The sequence below is a fragment of the Crocodylus porosus genome, unplaced genomic scaffold (assembly GCF_001723895.1).
Source record: "Crocodylus porosus isolate Cpor-Errol unplaced genomic scaffold, CroPor_comp1, whole genome shotgun sequence".
Taxonomy (NCBI): Eukaryota; Metazoa; Chordata; order Crocodylia; family Crocodylidae; genus Crocodylus; species Crocodylus porosus.
The window spans coordinates 35,752,501-35,774,343 of NW_017728917.1; the positions used below are offsets into that span (position 1 = coordinate 35,752,501).

Sequence of the window (21,843 nt, forward strand, 5' to 3'; positions counted from 1 at the left end):
AAACTAGTCAGAGGGGACCAGCAGGCATTGGGGTAATCCCTGTTCCCCTGAGCACCGCCAGGAGTGACTAGAAATAATGGTCACAAGCTGGCAGAGGGTAAATTCAGATTAGACATCAGAAGGCGCTACTTTACTGTCAGGGCGTCTAGGATCTGGAACCAATTCCCAAGCAAAGCGGTGTTGGCCCCTACCCTGGGGGTCTTTAAGACAAGGCTTGACAATTACCTTGCTGGGGTCGTTTGACCCCAGTACTCTTTCCTGCCATGGCAGGGAGTTGGACTTGATGATCTGCTCAGGTCCCTTCCGACCCTACTAACTATGAAACCATAGTGAGGACATCTGGGAATAACTAAATTGATCAATCTAGAGAAATTAAAGCCCATAAAACCATATTCCTATATCCTCAGATTTCAGGGGCTGTTTCTGTTACATTAGGCACAGAAGAAATTCATTGGAGAGATTTTCTTCCCAGGCAGAAAAGTCTGCATCACCACTCTCTAGAATCCTGTGCTTTTAATAACAGAAATAAATGACAAAACACAGGAAGAAAAGTCAGGGACAAAACTTGCATAGCATCACAGCTGACACACAATAAACAGGCAGACTCCCAAATCACCTGCTTCCTGAGGGTCTAAGGCTACATCTATGAATCTTCCTGGTCAAGTATAATGGGCTTGACAGCCCCTTCCTCAATCACACAAGGGCAGGTAAACTCCCAACAAATAAAAGAGAGTAAATGATGAGCAATAGACAACAGTGGTGTCATGCTTAGAAGCACGCTGCAAAGAGTAGCACTCTCAAAAATATTTCTCTGCCCTTATCTACAGCTTAATATATTTTTTTCTTTGAGGGTTCAATCTTGATTAGGCATCAAGCATTCTGGCCCTGATTCAGCAAAACATTTATACATGGGCCTAACTAAGCATGTGAGTAACTGCACTGAATTAAAAACAAAAACAAAAAAAAACTATACCCAAGCTAATTAAGCTAAGCACTTGCTTTTTTAAGTAGGACATTATCTCTAGCTATGAATCCTCAGCACCTTGCAAGATGGAGCCCTTAGTGTGCAGTGTTACTAGCCTGGCCCTTCAAATGCCACCAGATATAGCGCTATCAACTAGGGCTGTGTGAAATTTCAGAGTGTTTCATTTTGGAGCTGTTTTGATGCATTTTGAGCTCGAAACAGCAAAATCAAAACAAAACAAAAAGCATCGAAACAGCTTTGAAGCGAAACGAGGGCACTTGAAACATTTAGAAACTTCTGAAACATTTAGAATTTCGAAGCAGCGCAGTGGTGGGAGGCAGGGGAGAGCCAGGGCTGCACTCCTAGCGGCTCCGCAGCCCTATGTACCTCAGCTCAGCATGGAGTGCAGCCCTAGTTCTCCCTGCCTCCCACCGCCAGGCTACACTCTGTGGGGCTGGCAGGGCCTATCGGAGCACAACGCCGGCTCTGCCTGCCTCCCGGCTGCAATACGATCGGCTCTGCCAGCCCCATGGAGCTTAGCCTGGCAATGAGAGGCAGAGTGTAGCACCAGCTCTGCCTGCCTTCTGCCACCAGGCTGCACTGTGTGGGGCTGGTGGAGCTGATCGGAGCGTAGCACCAGCTCTGCCCGCCTCCCACCGCCATGGGGCTGGAAGAGATGATCAGAGCACAGCTGGATGGCAAGAGGTGGGTAGAGCTGGGGCCATGCTCTGCCGTCCACCACCGGGCTGAGCTTCATGGAACCCGGCGCTGGGTGGGCACTGCATGCAGCGCTGGTCCCAGGCAGCAGCAGCAGCCTCCTGTCATCTGTTGCAGAGCTGGAGGCTCGCACGCTTAGGGGGAGTCTAGCACTGCCCCACAGCTCTCCCGGGGGTGCGGGCCCCCGGATCTGTGCCCGGATGACAGGAGGCTGCCACTTGTGCCTGGGGCTGGGTGCCCAGCGCCGGTCCCAAATGGCAGTGGCAGCTTCCTGTCATCCGCTACAGGTCCGGGGGCCCACACTCCAGGAGGAGTCCGGCCGGCACAGCCCCACAGCCTTCCTGGGGGTACAAGCCCCCAGATCTACATGCTGGATGACAGGAGGCTGCCGGCAAATTTTGCTTTCAAGACTTTGAGGTGCAGTTTCCAAGAAACCTCTGCACCTACCTCCTTGAAACTTGGAAGGTTTCAAGCCCTCAGAAGGGGCTACCATCCCTGTAATTTGCATCCGAATCAGGCAACAAATGACAACATTTTAGGCATTTTCATGGATTCCCCATTATAGCCTACAGGCGAAATGTCAAAATGAGTTGAAACGGCGAAACAGTTTTGACTAAACAAAACAGGACTGCTTTGAAATGAAGCAACAAAACGCTGTCACTTCAAAATGGCAAAACAGACATTGAAATGAAACAATGTGTTTTGCACAGCCCTACTATCTACTATGGAGTGCAATAGAATTACTCATAATGAGAAGTATTACAACTGAGGTAGAATCTGCACCCCACAGAAGTCAAGAGAAAGGCTGCCACTGTCTGCAACAGAGCTGAGATTTCACTCCACGTGTGTACAGGATCAGCCCCTGAGGTTGTTCCATTAACACTGTACAACAGCTCTGATAGCCCTTTGATTCCTTGAAGACATATGTCTTCTGAACATCTGCGTATCATCAAGAGTTCCGGTTGCACCGGCACATTCTTTCTGTTTTAGTCAAACAGAACAGCTCTGATCCCACCCTTAATTAAAAAAGAGCTGGGGGAAAATCTGTACCTGTGTCATCTTCAGTTTGTTTTCCCAGGTGTTCATCCTGTCCTCAAAGGGTTTCTTGTATGGTGAAAAAGACATACTTTGAGTCATAACAATGTGATCATCAAGGAGCTGAGAAGCTTCGTCAGGACTCTTCAGAATAAAGGTGTCTGTATTTTTATAAGGTAGCACATTAAACGTAATGGAGACCCATTCATTCTCCATTTTATCCAGTGCCTGGGAAATGGGAACAAACAATTTAATTTTAGATCTTAATTGTGTGAAGTTTCCCTTTACTGACATGTTTCCTAAATTCCTTCCTTTAAAAAAATTACTTCTTCTGCAAGCTTCCACACCAAGAACTAAAACCATCTACGTAATGCACAAAACATTTAGCTATGGTATAAATTTCCTCCTCCTCCCCATGTCATCAGTACCATAAAGGGACCCTCTAATGGGAGAAAGAGCAGTTTTGTTCCTTGCCCAATGGCACAGAGATGGTCATCACAGTGCCTATTAATAATTATGGCTTTTATAATTGGGATATTGCCTACTGGGAATGAAAAACATTCATCTAAAGAGAACTTTAGGGTATGAACTCTGACACAGAAAGGAAAGTGTCATTAGTGCCCTCCTCACATTCTCAATGGCGTACTCCTTGCCAGCAACCTCTGCTATTTTAGCAATGCTTTCAATATGGTCCAGCAGCTTCATCTCCAAGCAGCGAGCAAATGTCAGATTGGCCTTAGGCTTGATACTGATTTTGATCTCCTCTGAAAGCATCTCCCAGTGACGATTACGCATGCCAGGGTTGCGCAGGCCCTGAATCAGAGGGATATACGGTCTGAATTCCTCAATCCTGCCCCGGATTTCTACAGCCACATCCTGGCACGCTTTAGGGAGTAAGAAGAAAGGTGATAACATCAGTAATAGCAATGAGATGAGGGATGGAAGATGCTGCCCCAATAGGGTTAGATATTGCATGGCAACTGCACACGTAGGCACAAGACAAAACCTAATCAGCTGGAAAGGTAACACTGGAGCACCCAACCAAACATTAATGTAGGTGTTGTTGATGGCCACAGTGTTACTCTGCCTCATACAAAAGTGAAGCCTAACAGCGAAGGCCATAGCTACATTTGCATGAGGGTCGTCTTTAAAATCATGCCCCACCAGCTTGCTATTTCCTATCCACACCTTGCCTTTATATAGCTTGCACCCCTCACAGTGAGGAAGAGAGCCTACAAGGGGCATGAGACTTACTCTCAATCAGTATGCTGATGATATTTAGTGCTTAAACTTTAATTGCACTACATTGCTTAACTTTAATTTAACTTTAGTGGCTTTTAGTGATACTTGTTCTGGATGTATAACAATCTTATGCTTCCTATACATCATACACGGGCTGGCAGACTCAGGGTCATAGCAGATTTGCAATAGCAGGAGAATTGCAATGAAAAGATCAGATTCTACTATTCAAGCAGGTATTCTTATCATTTTTACTTATCATAATGATTCACACTCACTCATACATCTACTCACCACCTCCTCCATTGGGGCTGATTCACTGCATTGTTTAAAGAAAGAGCTCAGGTTAAAAAGGATGAATAAAAAATCTCCCACTGCAGAATATAATTCAGTCTAAACCATCTGGAAGATGGTATTAGAATTATCTCTGAAGATTAGCAGAGCTTTGAAAGTCCTACAATAGGCCATGGGGAAGGTTACCTACACATGCAAATCTCTTTTTGTTTCTACTTGGGATATCTTAGAATCAGTTTCAAATAAATTTGCAGAGCTGTAAGTGACCATCCAAACTCACTTCACATTAGTGGCTAGAAAAAAATCCTTCTCTCTCTCACACACACAAAATGGAGGCTTGGAAATGTTTTTTTGTTTAGATTCAGATTAAAAACAAACACTTTTAAAATATTTTGTGAAACCCTGCTTGGGAGAGAGAGGAAACTAGCTCAGAATAGACATTAGGCTGTGGCACAGGAGACTCAGACTCAAGTCTCTTCACTACCTGATTTGAAGAGACTTTAATCTGCATTCTCCAAGTCCGAAGCCAGCGCCATACCACTCACTGGTTTATAGAACCAGTCTCTCACTTATGCAAAGTTGAACAACTGTAGCAGGAGAGGCTGACTCCAAAGCTCAACATTTGTTTGAAATATGAGAATCAGGTAGAACAGTGACCTGAACTTATCTCCCACATGCCAGGGACCTGGATGTTCTGGGGCGCTTCATCAACATGGTGACTGGAAAAACCCACCTGGCAGAAATGCCACCAAAACTGGGATGCTTCCAGGAAGTACTATTTTTCAATGGAAAAAAGTTTCATGAAAAATGTTTCTAGATGCAAAATTGCTCATAGCCCATGTATGCAATAACTCAGGGCCTCACACAGCCCACAAGGGGTTAAACTGCAGTCCCCAGGCTCCTGCCCACTGCTTCCCCACTGTTCCAGCTGCAGAAGGTCTCTGGGCCCTCCCTTTTTCTCTCTGACGTCTCCTTCTCCTCCCCAACCATGGGTGAGGTAGTGCAGCACACAGCAACACACAGTGCTGGGGCCCTGCAGGAGCCTGAGGCCCTGGGTTCCTGAGAGCCACAATGCACCAAAAGAGCCCACAGCCAGGGACTTTAGGGTGATGTGGAGTGCCTAGCTGCATAGGGGCGGAAGAGGAGTGCTAACAGGGCTCAGCCCCCCACAAACAGGGTAGCAGCAAACGTAGCCTTAGGGCAGCCTGGCCATGGGTTGCTGCAGCAGGGGGGGAGGGGCAGGCTCACTCTGATACCCTGCTCTCACAGACAGCACCACAGCCGACCCAGCTACATGAAGGCAGATAAGTTTCTTTTAATCTTTCTTGATCACCCTGGCCTTGGGGAGGAGAGTGGGAGGGCAGATTGAGACCCCCACAGTGCAGGAAAGAGTCGGGTAGGGGCAGGGCAAATCATTCACCCTGGCCTCTGCCCCACTCCCTGCTGCACTATGGGGATTGTCCCATGACACAGCCTGGCCGGGGCCCCATTGGGCCCCATTTACCATGAATGGGGCCCCAGCCAGGCCAGGTTGTGGGACAATTGGAGACCAGCAGCTAGTCCAGGGGTGTGGACAGGTGGCTCCCACCACTGTGTGCACTGTGGGAAACCAAGGGGAGGGCGGAGGTGGAGTTCCACCCACCTCCCAGCTACCCTGCACCACACCCCCGGATGAGCCGCTGGGCTCTGACCACCTCTCGACCTGGCCCAGCGAGGGCTCCATTCATGGTGAATCAGGCCCCAGTCAGGCCAGGTCATGGGACAATTGGAGCCCGGTGGCTTCTGCAGAGCTGTAGCGCCAGGAACCCAAAGGGGAGGTGGGCACTTGGCCCCCCCCCAATCTTCCCATGGAGCAAAGGTGGGCCACAGCTGTGAGCTGTGCTCTTCTCGCCTCCGTGCCTTGCCGCCACTCCTTTGAAAGTGCTGCAGTGCCACGTGTCTTGCTGCCCAGCCCACTCCCCTCACTCCACACACTCTCCCATGGGGGGAGGCACACACGCTCAGCTCCCCCGCAATTTTTTTTCCTTCCTCCACTTATGTTTAAGTGTGCATTGCAGCAGGGAGGAGGGTGCCCAGGTACACGGTGCAGTGGGGACTGGGTGGGCACCTGGGCACGGTGCAGAGGTGGGGATGTGCCCAAGCACAATGTGCAGCAGGGAAGGAGATGTGGTGTCCAGCCCTGGAGCCCATAACCCCCACTAGTGCGGCCCCCACTAGTACAGCTTGTGGGGCATACAACCCCTGGCCACTGAGAAGTTAGACAGTCCTGCAAAAACTGATTAACCACAGCCATGAGGTTTTCATAATTACCATTTTCATGCGTTTCAATGAGCATAAACATATTCCGTCCCAGACTTTGTAGCTACCTGGTACATCCTTGAACTGCTTCACACACTTGTGCATTGTCTTGAAGGATTCATTGACACTCTTCTCTAGCTGTTCAGCTTCAATTGCAGAGAGAGGGTCATTCATCCAGCTCTCAGACCAGCGTATCCAGTCTGATGCTGTAGTCCACAGATCCCAATACGGCTGGAAGTCCTTAACCATCCTGGACAGTTTATCATACTTCACGAAGGGGAAAAAAGCATTAATCAGAACTTGACATATGGTTCTCTGAACAATGGCTTGCATGTTACCAAAACACACTGTCCCTGAAAAAGAGCTCAATCCTTCTTGGCATACCCAAGCAAGCAAGGGGGATGCATGTCTTTCAGGGCAATGTATTAGACTCTCTTCTACACCACTGGCCAGAGCAGAAGGATAAGGAAGCAGAACATGAATTCCAAGCTGCTAGCTCTGATGTGACTTGACATCAGGGGATGCAAGGAAGAATAGTCTTTGTACCTCTCAGGACACAATTTAGCCCTAACTAATTAGCTTTCAGATAAAAAAAGAACACAGAACAATGGAGACTTTCTGGGACAAATTCAGTCTTGACACACATATGGGCACAGCTCCATTTACATATCAGTCCAAGTTAAAATCAGAACTTAATTTATTTCCTTTTCATTTAGTGACAACTTTTCCAAGGAAGAAGCATCAGGCATGCTGACCAAGACACAGGCATTCCAGTTGCACCTGCCAAAGCCCATAACAATGCATGCAAATGGTTAGCTCAGTGAGCAGTCACCCACTTTGCCTTTGCCAATGTTCATTTGCATAAGTAACATGAGATATTTTTGTGTGTGGATGCAATGGATCTATATGCACTTTAAGGACATACCTGCTGCATCCACAGTTGAAACTTGGGTCCTTAGAGTAGAGAGAAAAAAATATGCACTAAGCTATCAAAAGTTAACATATAAACAATGTTTACATACAACGATCCTGTCCAACAACCATAAAGAAAACAAAGCAAATGTGGCTGGGCACAACTCATGAATATCTAGAGTCACAGTCTTTATGATTAAACCAACAATTTCTTTAGACCTTCCTCTGCCATCCAACCTCAAAAACCATTTTCCTGAAGGAATAATCATAAACCACCATCTTATGTGTAAATAATCACAGTCATTCATGTCTGTATAGCTGTTCAATAACGCTCCTATAGCTGCTTCATAGGCTTTCCCAACTTTATGATCCAGGAAGCTCCTGATCCATGAGCATGGATAAGTGGAGCTCTACCACAGAATAGGTATAAATACTCAAAAAACCCAGCTAGCTTTCCAAGCTCTTCTACACCATGAAAAAGTGCTAGAAGCCATCATATTGAATCACAGAGTCTCTCTAGTCACCACAGGCTGGATAAATGAGCCAACATGGTAGAGAAGTAAAGAAGTTATTTAATGTCACGTCTGGAATGCTATTAGCTAAAAGGTAGTTATTTACATTGCAGTAGCATTCAAAGGACCCATTAAGAACCTAGGGCCCTGTTGTCTGCACAGGGCCCGATGCAATGGAAGATATGATCTGACACTTACATTAGTAACTGGCATCCCAAAAATCCTCTCCCTATTGTTGTAGAGCAGTGCCATCTCTTGAGACTCCTTCAACTGCTTCTTCACCCTTCTTGCTTCATTTGCTATCTCATGAGCTCGGGTAATGTCCACATGAATTGAAAATCCAGCCACAAGTAGCTGTTGGGGGCGGGAAAGCAAATACAATATTTGGACCCCAGGTTCAGTAGAAGAAAGCAGTAAGGAAGCAGAAAGAACAAATGTAGAGATTGGCTGCCTTTTCCTCCAGCAATCAATAGAGACAGCTATCTAGATTTGGAACAATCAATCCAAATTGCTGTCTGCTGAGCAGTACTATCATTCACACAAAATCACCAAAATTAGAGAGGTACAAAGTCATTATGTCCTCCCCAGAGAATTTGTCACTACAGTAAATTCTCCTGGATCTTGTCTAATATTATTGGTATTTATTTTTTTATAAACCCAAATGTTACTGCTTCCAGCACTTTCTTTGGAAAGTTATTACATCAGCAAATACTTTTCACTTGTAGGAAAGTTCTTCTTTGCTAAATTTCACTCCACTATAATCTGTTATATTCACTTTGGAAGGAGTTTTCAAGATATTTTAGCTCACTGACTAGATCTGCCCCAAATGGGTTTTTCTATACAGAAAGTATAAGAGGATAAGTATAAGAGGATTGCTCAGACATGCAGGGATGAAATCAGGAAGGCCAAAGAGCAATTCATAAAATGTAGGCTGGAAGGGACCTTGGAAGATCATCAGGTCCAGGCCCCTTACACCAAGCAGGAAAGACAACTGGGGTCAAGAAAGCCCAGCAAGGTGACTGTCTAGTCTCCTCTTGAAGATTTCTAGGGTAGGCGATTGCACCACCTCTGGAGGGAGCTTATTCCACAGCCTGGACACCCTAGCTGTGAAGAACTGGAGTTGCAGCTAGCAAGGGATGTGAAGGGTACCAAGAAGGGTTTCTACAAGTATGTCAGCACCAAGAAGATCAAAGTGGGGGCCCTTACTGAATGGGGAAGGCAAACTATTGACAGATGATGTGGGAAAGGCCAAAGTGCTCAATGGCTTTTCACCTCAATCTTCACAGGAGGGATCAGGTCCCTGACTACACCTGACAGCACAGTTTGGGAAGGAGAGCAGCCAACAGTGGTGAAAGAACCGGTTAGGGACTATTTAGAAAAGCTGGACATGTACAAGTTCATGGTGCCAGATGCAACAGACTCAAGGGTGTTGACGGAGTTGGCCAATGTGATTACAGAGCTGCTGGCCATTATCTCTGAAAACTTGTGGCAACTTGGAGAGGTTCTGGATGACTGGAAAAGGGCAAATATAGTGCCCATCTTTAAGAAAGGGAAGAAGGAAGATCCAGGGAACTACAAACCAGTCAGCCTCACCTCAGTCCCCAGAAAAATCATGAAGCAGGTCCTCAAATAATTCATTTCTAAGCACTTGGAGGAGAGAAGGTAATTAGGAACAGTCAGCATGGATTCACCAAGGGCAAGTCATGCCTGACAGCCTTCTATGATGATGAGCAAATACTTTTCACTGGTAGGAAAGTTCTTCTTTGCTAAATTTCACTCCACTATAATCTGTTATATTCACTTTGGAAGGAGTTTTCAAGATATTTTAGCTCACTGACTAGATCTGCTCCAAATGGGTTTTTCTATACAGAAAGTATAAGAGGATAAGTATAAGAGATGACCGGCTTTGTGATATACCTTGACTTTAGCAGGCTTTTGATATGGTCTCCCACAACAGTCTTCCAAACAACTAAAGAAGTATGGGTTGGATGAATGGACTGTAAGGTGGATAGAAAACTGACTGGATTGTTGGGTTCAAAGTGTAGTGGTCAATGGCTCAACGTTTAGTTGGCCACTAGGATCAAGTGGAGTGCCCCAGAGATCAGTCCTGGGGCCAGTTTTGTTCAATATCTTCATCAACGACCTGTAAGATGCGACGGTGTGTGCTGTCAGCAAGTTTGCAGATGATACCACGATGGGTGAAATAGTAAATATGTTGCAGGGTACGGACAGGATTCAGAGTGACCTAGACAAATTAGAGGATTGGACCAACAGAAAGCTCATGAGGTTCAATAAGGAGAAATGCAAACTCCTGCACTTAGGACAGAACAGTACCATGCACTAGTACAGGCTGGGGGCTGACTGGCTGGGCAGCAGCTCTGCAGAAAAGGACCTGGAGGTTAAAGTAGACAATAACCTGAATATGAGCCAATACTGTGCCCTTGTTGCAAAGAAGGCTAAGAGCACACCAAGCTGCATTTGTAGGAGTGCTGGCAGCAGATTGAGGGGAGTGATTATTCCCCTCTATTTGACATTGTTGAGGCCATATCTGGAGTACCGTGTCCAGTTTTGCAGAAAGGATGTACACAAACTGGAGAGAGTCCAGCGGAAGGCAATGAAAAAAGCTGGAGGGCTGGGACACATAAGAAATGAGCTTTTTTAGTGTGGGGAAGAGAAGACTGAGGGGGGGTTTAATAACAGCCTTCAACTACCTGAAGGGGGGTTCAAAAGAGGATGGAGCTGGACTGTTCTCAGTGGTGGCAGATAACAGAACAAGGAGCAATGGGCTCAAGTTGCAACAAGGGAAGTTTAGATATTAGGAAAAGCTCTCTCATTAGGAGGCTAGTAAAGCACTGGAACAGGTTACCTAAATAGGCGGTGGAATCTCCATCCATGGAGGTTTTTAAGACCTGGTTAGACAAAGCCTTGGCTGGAATAATCTGGTTGGGGATGGTTCTACTTTGAGCAGGGGGCTGGATTAGATAACCTTCTGAGGTCCCTTCCAACCCTAATTTTCTATGATTCTATGATAAAGTTTTTAGTGAAGAATAAAATCCAAAATGTTTTAGCAGAGACTAGAAATCTCTTGATGCGGCTTCTGTTCTTTGTAAGTCTTGTTCTTTGTATGCCTCATTCTCCCTTCTTCCTCTAAAGCTTGGGTTACATGTTGCATGAATGTACCCAATTCTCCCTCTTAATTTCAGGTGTTGTTGCATCATGGTACCTTCCTGCCGATGACACGCTCTGGAAGCTTGCGAGCTTCACCCACAGAAAAGAAAAGGAGTAGGAGGCAACACAGCAGCACTAAGGAGTCAAAATAACAATATTTTGAGGTGTTCAGTTCCACAACGAAAATTATTAACAAAAAAAAAAAATCAATATTTACTATGGAAAGCAGCCACTTCTCATAAAAAAAATAATCAAAAACCCAGTTCTATCTTGAAAAAAGGTTTGAGAAAATTTTCAACTGGCACTACCAGTGATTTTAGGATACTGTTAATTCTCCTGCAGATTTCCCAGCTAATTGATGATACTAATTTCAACTCCCCTTGATCAGGTCTAACTCAGGAGAGATTGTGCGTCAGCTGAATTTTTAATACCTGTAGGCCATCCAACCGTTCCATGAAGTTGTTCTGATCCATTAACTGAATTTTGCGGAACTTCTCTTCATCTTCCAGGTGCTGCTGCTGAATCATCTCTGTCTGGTTGGCTATTTTCAGAGGCCAGTAACTTGCAGCCCACCTGAGCTCAGATGAAATAAGAAAGCACAGCAGATGAGAAGAGGCAAACTCAGGCATATGATTGGTATAATGACAATAACAGGATGAGAAAACCCGATCTCACAGATAAAGGAGTCTGAACAACAGAAACATGGACTCAACAAAACACATTTTTTGTGCTTTACTGTTTAGTATGCAGTATCTGTGACTCAGCTCTTCAATAACATTAGGCTCAGAAAAGGGAGGCATTTTTTGTCTTTTAAAAGAAAGCCAATATGCTGCTGAGCGGTTGAGTCGATTGCTAATAATTCTGAGAAATCCTGCAGGACTGTCTCTTATAATGTGTTTTCACAGCATCTAAAAAATGGAACCACAATCCTGCTTGGGATCTCAAGGTGCTACTGTAATATAAAGAATAAATACAATAAAATAATAAATAGTAGACAGCTGGTATTACTTACTACTCCTAAACTAACCATCCTAACTATTAGCCGTCATATCTCTGCACTTGTTCATCCAGTTTAACCGTAACTGTGCAGTTGAAGACTTCACAGATGCCTTAGAAGAACCAAGAAAAAACAGATATCCACAATTTGTTAAAGAGGTCAACAATTACAAACTTGCCTCTCCCCCAAGCCAGGAGGCAGCATGAAGCCACATCTCTTTTATTGAGAAGCAAACCTACAGAGTTCAATGCACATCTAGCCTGACTGCCACATTAAAAGTTCTGCTGCAACCCTTGATATACAAATTAACCCCCGAGGCACTGTGAATGATAATTGCTGCAAAGTGCCCTGCTTTGACAGTAGGAGTTGTGCTCACTTTTCGTTGAAATCATCTTGGGTAAGGTTGTAAAGGAATTCCTCCATGACCTCATAATCTTCTATGACCTTACTAACCAGTTCCTACATGTGGAGAGAGAGACAAACAGAAAAAGTAGATGCCTCCAAATCATTCATGTTTAAAGTGTCACTGCCAATCACTCATATTTGAAGTATCACTGACTGGGATGAGTCGGTAGGGTACATATCTTGTTTTTATGAGACACTTTATGTCAGGGGGTTAGTCACAGAACCTTGCCTCCCTTACGTCAAGTCCTTCTGTACTGTTTAAACAGTGGGTCCAATTCTCCAGCAACTTACTCTATAAGTGATTGTTGTACTACTTAGACAAAAGGAGCATAACCCAGTGGCCAGAGCCCTGGATTGAGATCCATGGTACTTGGGTTCTGTTCTTGATTTTGCTACTGTCTCATGATAACTGACCCTGAGCAGGTCAGCTCACTACTTGGTACCCCAGTTTCTCCATCTACAGATGAAAAACTTTATATATGGTAGTCTTGGGGCCAAATTAATAATAACAATATGAATGTGGTACAGTTGGGGTGATGTTATAACCATGACAATACAGAAAAAATGGGAGAGGCAATGATTTTTACAGGTGATGTACGCATTTATTGGTTGGTTCAATAAAAGATATCACCCACACCAAAATATTGCATCTAAAAATATTAATATAATGTACCAGTGCAATTTAGAATTAAGTAAAGTAGCTACTGAGCAGTCGACCCCACCTACCATGCAGCTATGTCAATACGAATTCAGAGGCTATATATCTTTATTGTTCAAAGAACTGTAATTAATATTTAGAACAGAGAATAAGTTACTATCCAATATCAGGGCAACATTGCCAGCCACTTCTGTAAATTTCCCTCACACAGACATTTGCATGCACAGGAAATGCATCTGAACATGCAGATCTGGCAGTGAGACAGCTGACTGCCCAATTTACATAGATATCCTGATTTCAAACACAAATTCCCAGTTCCATACATGACATTGGGAGTGAAATTTCAGATGTCAACTAAAAATATAAGCCTCATGGACATCAACAAATTTTTAAAGTTTATATCAACCTAGAGCAGTGGTTTTTAACCTGTGGTCCATGGACCCTGGGTGGTTCACAGACTATGTGTCAGGAGTCCACAAAAGATGACTGTGATCAATCAAAAGTATGTGAATACCCACACTTACAATTCAAAGGGGTCTGCACCTCCATTCAAAAATTTTTAGGGGTCCACAAATGAAAAAAAGTTGAAACCCACTGGTCTAGATCATAGGTAAAATCTTCAGAGCAACAAACCAGGAAATCAGATAGTCTAATTAGGTCTCAGTTCTACCCATCAGAACGGGGAGCTTAAAAAGCTGAACCTGCTTCTGAAGTAAGCTATTGTCCAAGAAGGGATTCTGAGCTGGGTAAAAAACAATCCAAGAGGAACAATTCCCTTTTTCAGACTCTACCCACGTTTCCCAAGTTTCAATTACATCATTCCACTGAGCAACCCCTTTTGATCAGAAAAGTATGCCTTGCCTCCTGAACATGTAGCTGCCCAGGGACTCCTTTCATCCACTCCCGCAGCTCAGCCAGCTCCTCAATGCTGTTGGGTTTCTCATACATTTTCCGGCTGATGGCTTTGTATGCTTCACAGATCTGTAGGACAATGCAAAAAATGTCTAAGTGCAGAAAGTAAGAAGAAGAACATTTGAAGTCTGCAACCTTGTATAATGGGCTAATGTTCCTACAGGACCCACTACATTTCATCCAGGGGCTAAAAGAGTGGCATAAGACTGGGATTCAAAAAGTGTCAGCTCACACAGCTTTCATTAGAATCAGTGGAAACAAAGAGTGTATGGTAGGTCTCAAAATCAGGATGCTAAAATGAGGTCCAGCCTATTAGAGACTGATTTAAAAAGTCATCTATGACCCAACATTGCCCCATCCCTAGAGACTGCTCTAATGCTATTAGCTTCCAGTACTGTTCCATTTTTTGTTAGGACTCTTCATTACATGCCTTACCTCAAGTCAGATGGAAGAAGAATGCAAAATGAGAGAAGCAGCTTTCTTAATATTTGATTAGAAGGACGATAACAGAACTCAGTAACTAGATCACAGATTTAATTGTCTGTATCTTCTAGTCTATCTTTCTCATATTCAGCCAGAAGAAATTCACAATTAACAAGTAGACAGAGAGTTTTTAAACCATCGCTAGGAGATGGTACAGAGCCATTGAGATTTCCATTCCAAAAGGCATAGTTTTCAGGCATAAAATTTGATACATACACACTCTGATTTGACTAACTCCACACATACTTTTTTACATAATCATGCCAGTGAGGGTTGAAAAACTTCCTTCCTAGGGTGGTCGCTAGGGTGAAATCTCAAATTCTCTTCAGTGGCTGTAAATGTCTCTCTTTTTCTAGGGTGCTAAATGCATGATTTACTAGGACACTTACACTGTCCACTTGCAGGCGTAGGTTCTTAGCCAGTATGTCCAGCATGGAGGTGGCTAAGGCTTTGCGTTTTTTGGACAGATTTTGCTTTACACCTTCAATGCTGACATGGAAAGGACCAATGACAATAGAGCTTGGCAGAGCATTGTCCAGCTTCTCCTTTTCAGACAAGTGCATGTTTACTATTTGTCTCACTTCCAGGGCAGAGGGACACTGGACTTGATACTCTCTACACACAGAAATACAAAGATAAATCAACACATACTTAGACACCGTGAGAATGTACACCTTTCTGAACCATACACAGATGCTTGTGGAGATGTCAATACACAGCAATCTAAAAGGTCAGGAGATAAATTAATGATAGATTAAATTATTATTATTGGAAAACATAGGACTGTCCCCTAAATTTGCATCACATTTCAAAACCATAAAATGAGACACATTTCCTGCCATCAAAAGCTTACAATCTATACAGCAGATGAAAGTGTAGTGTTATGGTGGCAACATAGTTCTGAGTTTGCTCTAATCTGACTAGGATAGCCAACAACAGCAAAGTAAAATAGGATGACATGGGACTTCAGTGCAGTGCTGCTAGCAACCTGTGTATGCACTTGGTTCACTAACACACACTGAAGTGGTTGCTGCCACATCCTTACTATGCTTACCCAGTTTAGCAAGTATATGCCTACTTGCACCTTCCTTATTGGCTAAACGTAAGGTCAAGACCTGAAATAACAGCATGAGAAAGAAGAAATGAGGAGAGATTTATGGGGAAGAAGATGGATTCCTGATAGTAGTGGGCTTTGAAGCTCCGTTTAACTATGGCAAGTTTGGTGGACAAGAAGTGAGAGAACTCCAGGCGAGGTAGCAACATGACATTTAAACCAGAAGTGTAGAAAAGTGACAAGGGAGACAGTAAGACAGGAGACTTGGGGGGACAAGGGAATGCAGAGATGTAATTGAAGTTATGCAGTGCCTGGAGGGGCAGGACAAAGAACATGAATTTGTTCTGAAGGAGCTACTAGAGGTATACATGAAGTGATGTGGTTGGAGTCTGACATGAAAAAGACAGCAACAGTGTTTTGGATTGATTGGAGAAGACAGGACGCCTGGAAAGGAGAATGTTAAAGTAATCAAGGATAAAAGGTGACACTTATGTATGAAGGGGGGATTTGACAGTAGAAACAATGAGGCTGAGACAAAGAGAAATGCTGCTTTCATGTTAACAGCATGAAAAGACACCTCCACGGGAGGTCAAAGTCAAAGACACTAACTGGATTTTCAAAAGGCATGCTTAATTTTATGGCCAGTGATATCTCCAATTCTGCTTACAAACATGAGTGAATCTGATTGTTGTCAAGGAGAGAAAAATGTCCACTGCCATCATCAACATGTAGCATGGCCCTTCTGTCTTCCTCTGAAAGTACTGTCAGTGATCACTCCTGGAGACTAGATTAAATAGAGCCAGTGCTCATTTGGCAAATCCTACACACCCAAAATTAAGGTGTTTCATGCTTTGGGAGAACCCCAAAAGTAAAGGCATTTACATCCCCACACATTTATGCAAAGGTGTAGGCAGAGACAACTGTAGCAGGGTGTGGGGCCTGGGACAAATCAGCCTGTGTGGGGCCTGGACATGGCAGCAATGGCAGCAGGGGGTGGGGAGGGAGGCAGTCACACCAGTTCACTCTCCCATAGGGACAGCCTGGGGTGTAGGGTTACCATATTTCCAGTTCCAAAAGAGAGGACACCTGTTGGGGGGGGGGTACACCTCACTCCCAACCTACAGCTCCCTTGCCCTTCCAATGCCCCTCACTTCTGACCCACCCTGCTGGTGCCCTGCTGGCCTCCACCCTCCACCCCCAGTGCCGCTCACTCCCAAGCCACAGCCCCCACAGCCCTACCAGAGCTCCTAACTCCTGACTTGCATCCCCCTGCTCCCCCAAGCCCTGCCTGAGGAGAACCCGAACTGCTCCCATCCCAACCAGGCCAGAGCATGGTGACTCCAATTTGTGTGGGCAGTGGCAGAGCAGGTCCAGCACCAGTGCAGGCTGGAGGGAAGAGGAGAGGATGCCCATGGCACCCCCCACCCTGGCCTGGGGCTCCAGCACCACATCAGGTAACCCGGCCATAGCCCCTTCCCCACCCAGGCAGCATCTCCCAGCCACATCACCTCTGCGAGCATCAGCACCAGCCCTGGTGCCACCAGCCTGGCCACAGAGATCCCTGCTGCCCTCAAAGGGTCCCCTGTGTCCTCTTCCCATTCTGGAGGAGCAGGTGGCTGGCCCCTACTCTGCCACTGCTCCAGCGCCCGGCCAGCTTCACCCAGGGACAGCAGGCACCTGCACACCTCAGACAGTCCCCAAACCCTGGCCTTCCAACCTTCACTTCCCACAGGCTTACCTGAATCCTGCTGCTGAGGCTTCCCCCACCACCCTGCCTGGCTACATCCGGGGGGGGTGCGCACGCATGCATGTGTGTGTGCGCGCGCGCACGCGCGAATGCACGCATACACACATGCACATGCATGTGGAGCCCCCTGCCTCCAATTGCCCTCACCCCACTTCAACCAGTGGAGCAAAGCAAAATCCTGGATATTTGTTCAGATTTCAAAAAAACCTCTGGATGGAGACTGAAGGACCCAAAAAGAGGATATGTCCGGGAAAACTCGGATGTATGGTAACCCTAGTATATGTAAGGTGGACAAGTCTTACAGAATAAGTTTCTGAAAAACATGCCATTCAAGTCTGGCCTCTCCACTCCCCTTCGATGTTACTTACTTCAGAAAGGACTGCATGTCATTGTTATTCAGCTCCAGGTGCTTCTCGTACTGCCTGGCATAGGCTTGAAGGGGGATCAATGCCCTGCGAATGGCAAACTGAATAGTCTTGCGCAGTTCTTCCACAGCTGGCTCATGCAGGCCCACTGACTCCAACAGAGGCATGCCTCTGATGAACATGTTCTCTAGGACAAACTAAAAGAGCACAAAGGGAGAAGTCATTCAGGTCTAGTAGAACTAATAATGCTGCTTCTGGTTCTCCTGTATGGGAGGAGGTTTTAAAAGGTGAGGAACTCATTCCTTACTGTGTAGGACCTAGTGTGATGGAAGGCACCTCTAAAGTCACATAGTCCATACTCCTGCATTGTACAAGGAATTAATTTGCTCAGAACCATTCCCAACAGAAAGATGGGAGGGTCTTGGAAAACAGATTTACTCCACAAAAGAGGAGAAATGTATGAACTTCAAATGGCCCATCCACAATGGGTGATGAGGACATTAGTTTATGTGCTGTTTCCCTCTGTTATTCTATGCATAACAGCTGCAGTTCTGGGGCTCTACATCACTTAGTCTCAGACAAACTACCATCTCCCTTAATAATGTACCTTCTCCAGCTGTGGTATGGTGTGGGTTGCCAAGATCCCCTTGTCAAACAGAGAAACAATAGATGTCTCAAAGACCTCAGGCAGCGTGCTAAAGCGAACCCCACTATTGTCCAGAATCAGATCCACTACAAAAAGAGGATTCTTTCGTGGCCTGCAAAGGGAAAGGAGGGAGAACAAAGTATCGGTTTTTAAAAAGAATGAGACAGCTATCAGGCTGTTTATTGAAGACCCACTGCACAGACGCAGAGGCCAGAATGGAGGAATGTCTTGGAACAACACTCTTTTTGTTGCAGATCAGCAGTATGGCACGTTGTGATTTACAGAACCCTCTTCTGATCTGACCAGAAGGAAAAGAAGGGTGGCCACAACATACTTGAACTTTTCACTAACTCCTTTAGAAGCCTAAACTCCAGATTGAGAGCCAATGCTATGCTATTAACAAAATGCTCAGGAACTCATGGAAATGACACACATCTGTTGGAATACACCACTTTCCATTTGGATACTGATCCACTGATCTTGTTCACTATGGGCCTCATCCAAAACTCATCTAAATCGACAGCCTAGCTTCCAATGATTTTGGATAGGCCTAATTTGAACAGCATCTTTTTCCTGCTTTCACTACATTCTTTTTTTAAAATTCTTAATACTGTCCAAAACAAAAATCTCCATATTCATTGGAAAAAATAATACACGACATCTCAGCAGCCTAAATTCAGGATCTTTTAGAGAAGCAATAAATCTAGCATCCCACTCCTAACCCTTCAGTTCTAATTCCAACAGTGAAAATGTCCAGCTGTGTGGCCTTATGCTTCTCCCTTTCACAGGCTCTAAATTGAGTTTACTGGTAATTTCCTCTCTTGGCAGTGTTGGGAGAATTCCCCTGATGGTGCTTTTAAAGTGCACTGAACATAAGGAGCCAAATCTTTGTTTCAACAGGGTTGCTTTATGCCACTTAGTACAGGTTTAAAGCTGCCGTCTTGACAGGGCAGCTTGAGATTTTCCCAGCTCCCTGCAACTTGATCCAAGAAAAGGGAAGTACCAGGGGCATGTCAAAGGGTGGACAAGCATAGTTCTTCCTCGCAAGAGATGTACTTAATTCCTACCAAATGTAAAGTTTCAATTCAGAAGTCTATGATAATGAGAAAAACAATGATAAATCTGTTCTTCTTACTCCAGTATTCTCCCCGAGTCTGCCCTTCCCTCCTTCCCTGCTCCTTACTTGTATGGGCTGTTGATGAGGTCATCTCCCCATTCCATATCCTCCAAGCAGTTCAGAACACTGCAGCAAGCATCCAGCAAAAGCTGAGTGAAGCTGACCAGTGAGTTCTGAACTAGGTATCGTACAGAGTCTTGCAGGTTGAACTTGATGAGCTCCATCAATTTATGTAGCTTGGACATTTGGTACACGCCCCAATTGCTCTGAGCCAGGTTGTACCAGCCTTTACCAATCTCTCTCAGGCTGCTCTTTACTGCTATCTTTAGAGTATTGATCCAAGTGTCCTTGAGAAACATTTGAACCTAGAGTAAAAAAAGAGAAGTGCCATCCTCAGAGGACTGATGGGAAAGCAGTCGTCACAGTTAACCACTAGAATCTACTCTTTATACCCTACTGATATTGATCTTGTGTGACTCAAATCCTATTTCTACTGTCCAATAACCTCATATTTAAGTATACGTATCATATATGGTGGCATCAGGATGTGAGCAGCATGTCTAATTTAACAGCAGAAGGGCCATGAAAAAAGTCTGTTAAGAAAAATAAAGCTGTTCTTTTCTCGTTCATCTAAGCCTCTCCTTTCTATCCCTATTCTCTGTACAATAGTATCACATAAGCTGCCTCTTAAAGAGGTCCTCATAAAAAAGTTAGCTGTAATATATGGCAAAGGAGTGAAGGATGCGAGTTTGTCTTCTGTCAACAACTGAGAAGGCAATGGGAAGCAGCCACGGGCAACAGATGCCTGCATTTTCAGTCATTAAAATGCTATCAAGTGTCAATTTTGTTCTGCAATTTGCTGTTGGAAATTATATCCCAGTAACACAATGGGTGACTTAATTTCCTAGTCGCTACACCATAGAACCTAGGATCAGACCTGGCTCCACAAAAATACACCAAGCCAATGACTTGAGTGACCCTGAGTAAGTCATTGAACTCCTTTGAATCTCAACTTCTGATGTGTACTGCCCCTGTATGCAGTGTGTGAGAATCCTCTGATGAAAAATACAAGCAAATGGCAAATCTAAATCTATTTATTGTTCTTTATAACCAAATCTTTTGCACAAAAATATGTGAAAAAGTAATTAAGTCAGACAAATATGAACTCAGTCAGTGAAACTTACTAAAAGTGCCAGTAGCTGCATACATACAACATTTTTAGAGGAATCAGAACTTTGGTTCCATGTTCCTTTTAGAAGAAAAGCAAAGTCTGTGATCTCTTGAATGATCCTTTATGATGCAAAATTTGCCTAACATCCTTTATAAAATCTGTGCCCATTTCTAGTAAATCACATGTTGCTAAGGACTGTCTGACCAGGTCTGTTTGTTATGTGCTTGATGCCCTATGTTCCATATAACACCATTGAACTAATTATCCTCCTTACCTGGGTAAAGGTCTGCGTCTGGATCTGTTCAAACTCCTCTAGCCGGCCATGCTTAGATAAAGTTGAATGAAACAGAGGCATGGCTGCAGCTTTGTTGCACTCATCCCGCACCTGTGATAAGGCATGGATGACTTCTGGCCTAGTCAGGAGTGAGACAAAGATGAAGTCTGCTCTTTGCTCATTAAATGGATAGTCTGGAACTTTGACAAGCCCTGTCAGGGAAAGAAAGTACATACCTTTAATTGGGAGAGTGTTTCTATTAAATCCCCTTTTTAGGATGGTGGTTCTTTCAAGCAACTGAGTGATCAATGATCTAATCTTGTGCAGTTCTAGCAAAGAGGAGTCTGCCAACATGAAGCAAAACAAAAGTGCTGTCCCCAACACTGAAGCCTTCTGCCTACCGGCCCACATCAGAAAGCTTCAAAGCTAACAAATGCCTGCTCTGTCACTGCACAAAAATAGGACCCTGACCCAAGAATAGGATCTCAGAGTCTGGCTCAAAGAACTTGGATCATGCAGAGACTTGGATCAAGAGAGACTTCTTCTTTTTGTCAGGTTGAATAGTCATTAGTTAAGTGTCTACCCCTGAGGCACATCAGTCAGTGGGTGTACATTCCAACTTTTGGAAGATGCTTACACAGACTTTTTTCTCCAAGTTTCTGGCATCTGTACTTCACCGTGGTATAGCTTGTAACTAATTATCTAAGGATCTACATTAACATTAACAAATTAAAGGACATTTTTTATATCTATAAAAAGGAAAACCTCCTCAAGAACAAAATGAAGCTCTCCAAGCCTACAGAGCAGGAGCTGGCAACCCTTTATGAGTTGTGGGCTGGACCAACCCAGCTCCAGTCCAACATGAGCTGGGTGGC

General features: G+C 44.6%; 1 protein-coding gene across 2 annotated transcripts in view; it reads right to left on the reverse strand.

The window, feature by feature from the left end:
• Window positions 1–21,843, reverse strand: part of DNAH1 (dynein axonemal heavy chain 1) — a 145,284-nt gene that overhangs the window by 106,896 nt on the left and 16,545 nt on the right. For both annotated transcript variants that reach the window (XM_019537076.1, XM_019537075.1), the window contains exons 9-20: window positions 20,969–21,180; window positions 19,590–19,888; window positions 18,368–18,518; window positions 17,764–17,957; window positions 14,984–15,209; window positions 14,061–14,180; window positions 12,513–12,595; window positions 11,571–11,712; window positions 8,170–8,325; window positions 6,616–6,814; window positions 3,347–3,600; window positions 2,732–2,944 (exon numbers count right to left, since the gene is read on the reverse strand). In XM_019537076.1, coding sequence (XP_019392621.1) covers window positions 2,732–2,944; window positions 3,347–3,600; window positions 6,616–6,814; window positions 8,170–8,325; window positions 11,571–11,712; window positions 12,513–12,595; window positions 14,061–14,180; window positions 14,984–15,209; window positions 17,764–17,957; window positions 18,368–18,518; window positions 19,590–19,888; window positions 20,969–21,180 — 2,249 coding nt within the window. The remainder of the gene's footprint in view (window positions 1–2,731; window positions 2,945–3,346; window positions 3,601–6,615; window positions 6,815–8,169; window positions 8,326–11,570; window positions 11,713–12,512; window positions 12,596–14,060; window positions 14,181–14,983; window positions 15,210–17,763; window positions 17,958–18,367; window positions 18,519–19,589; window positions 19,889–20,968; window positions 21,181–21,843) is intronic.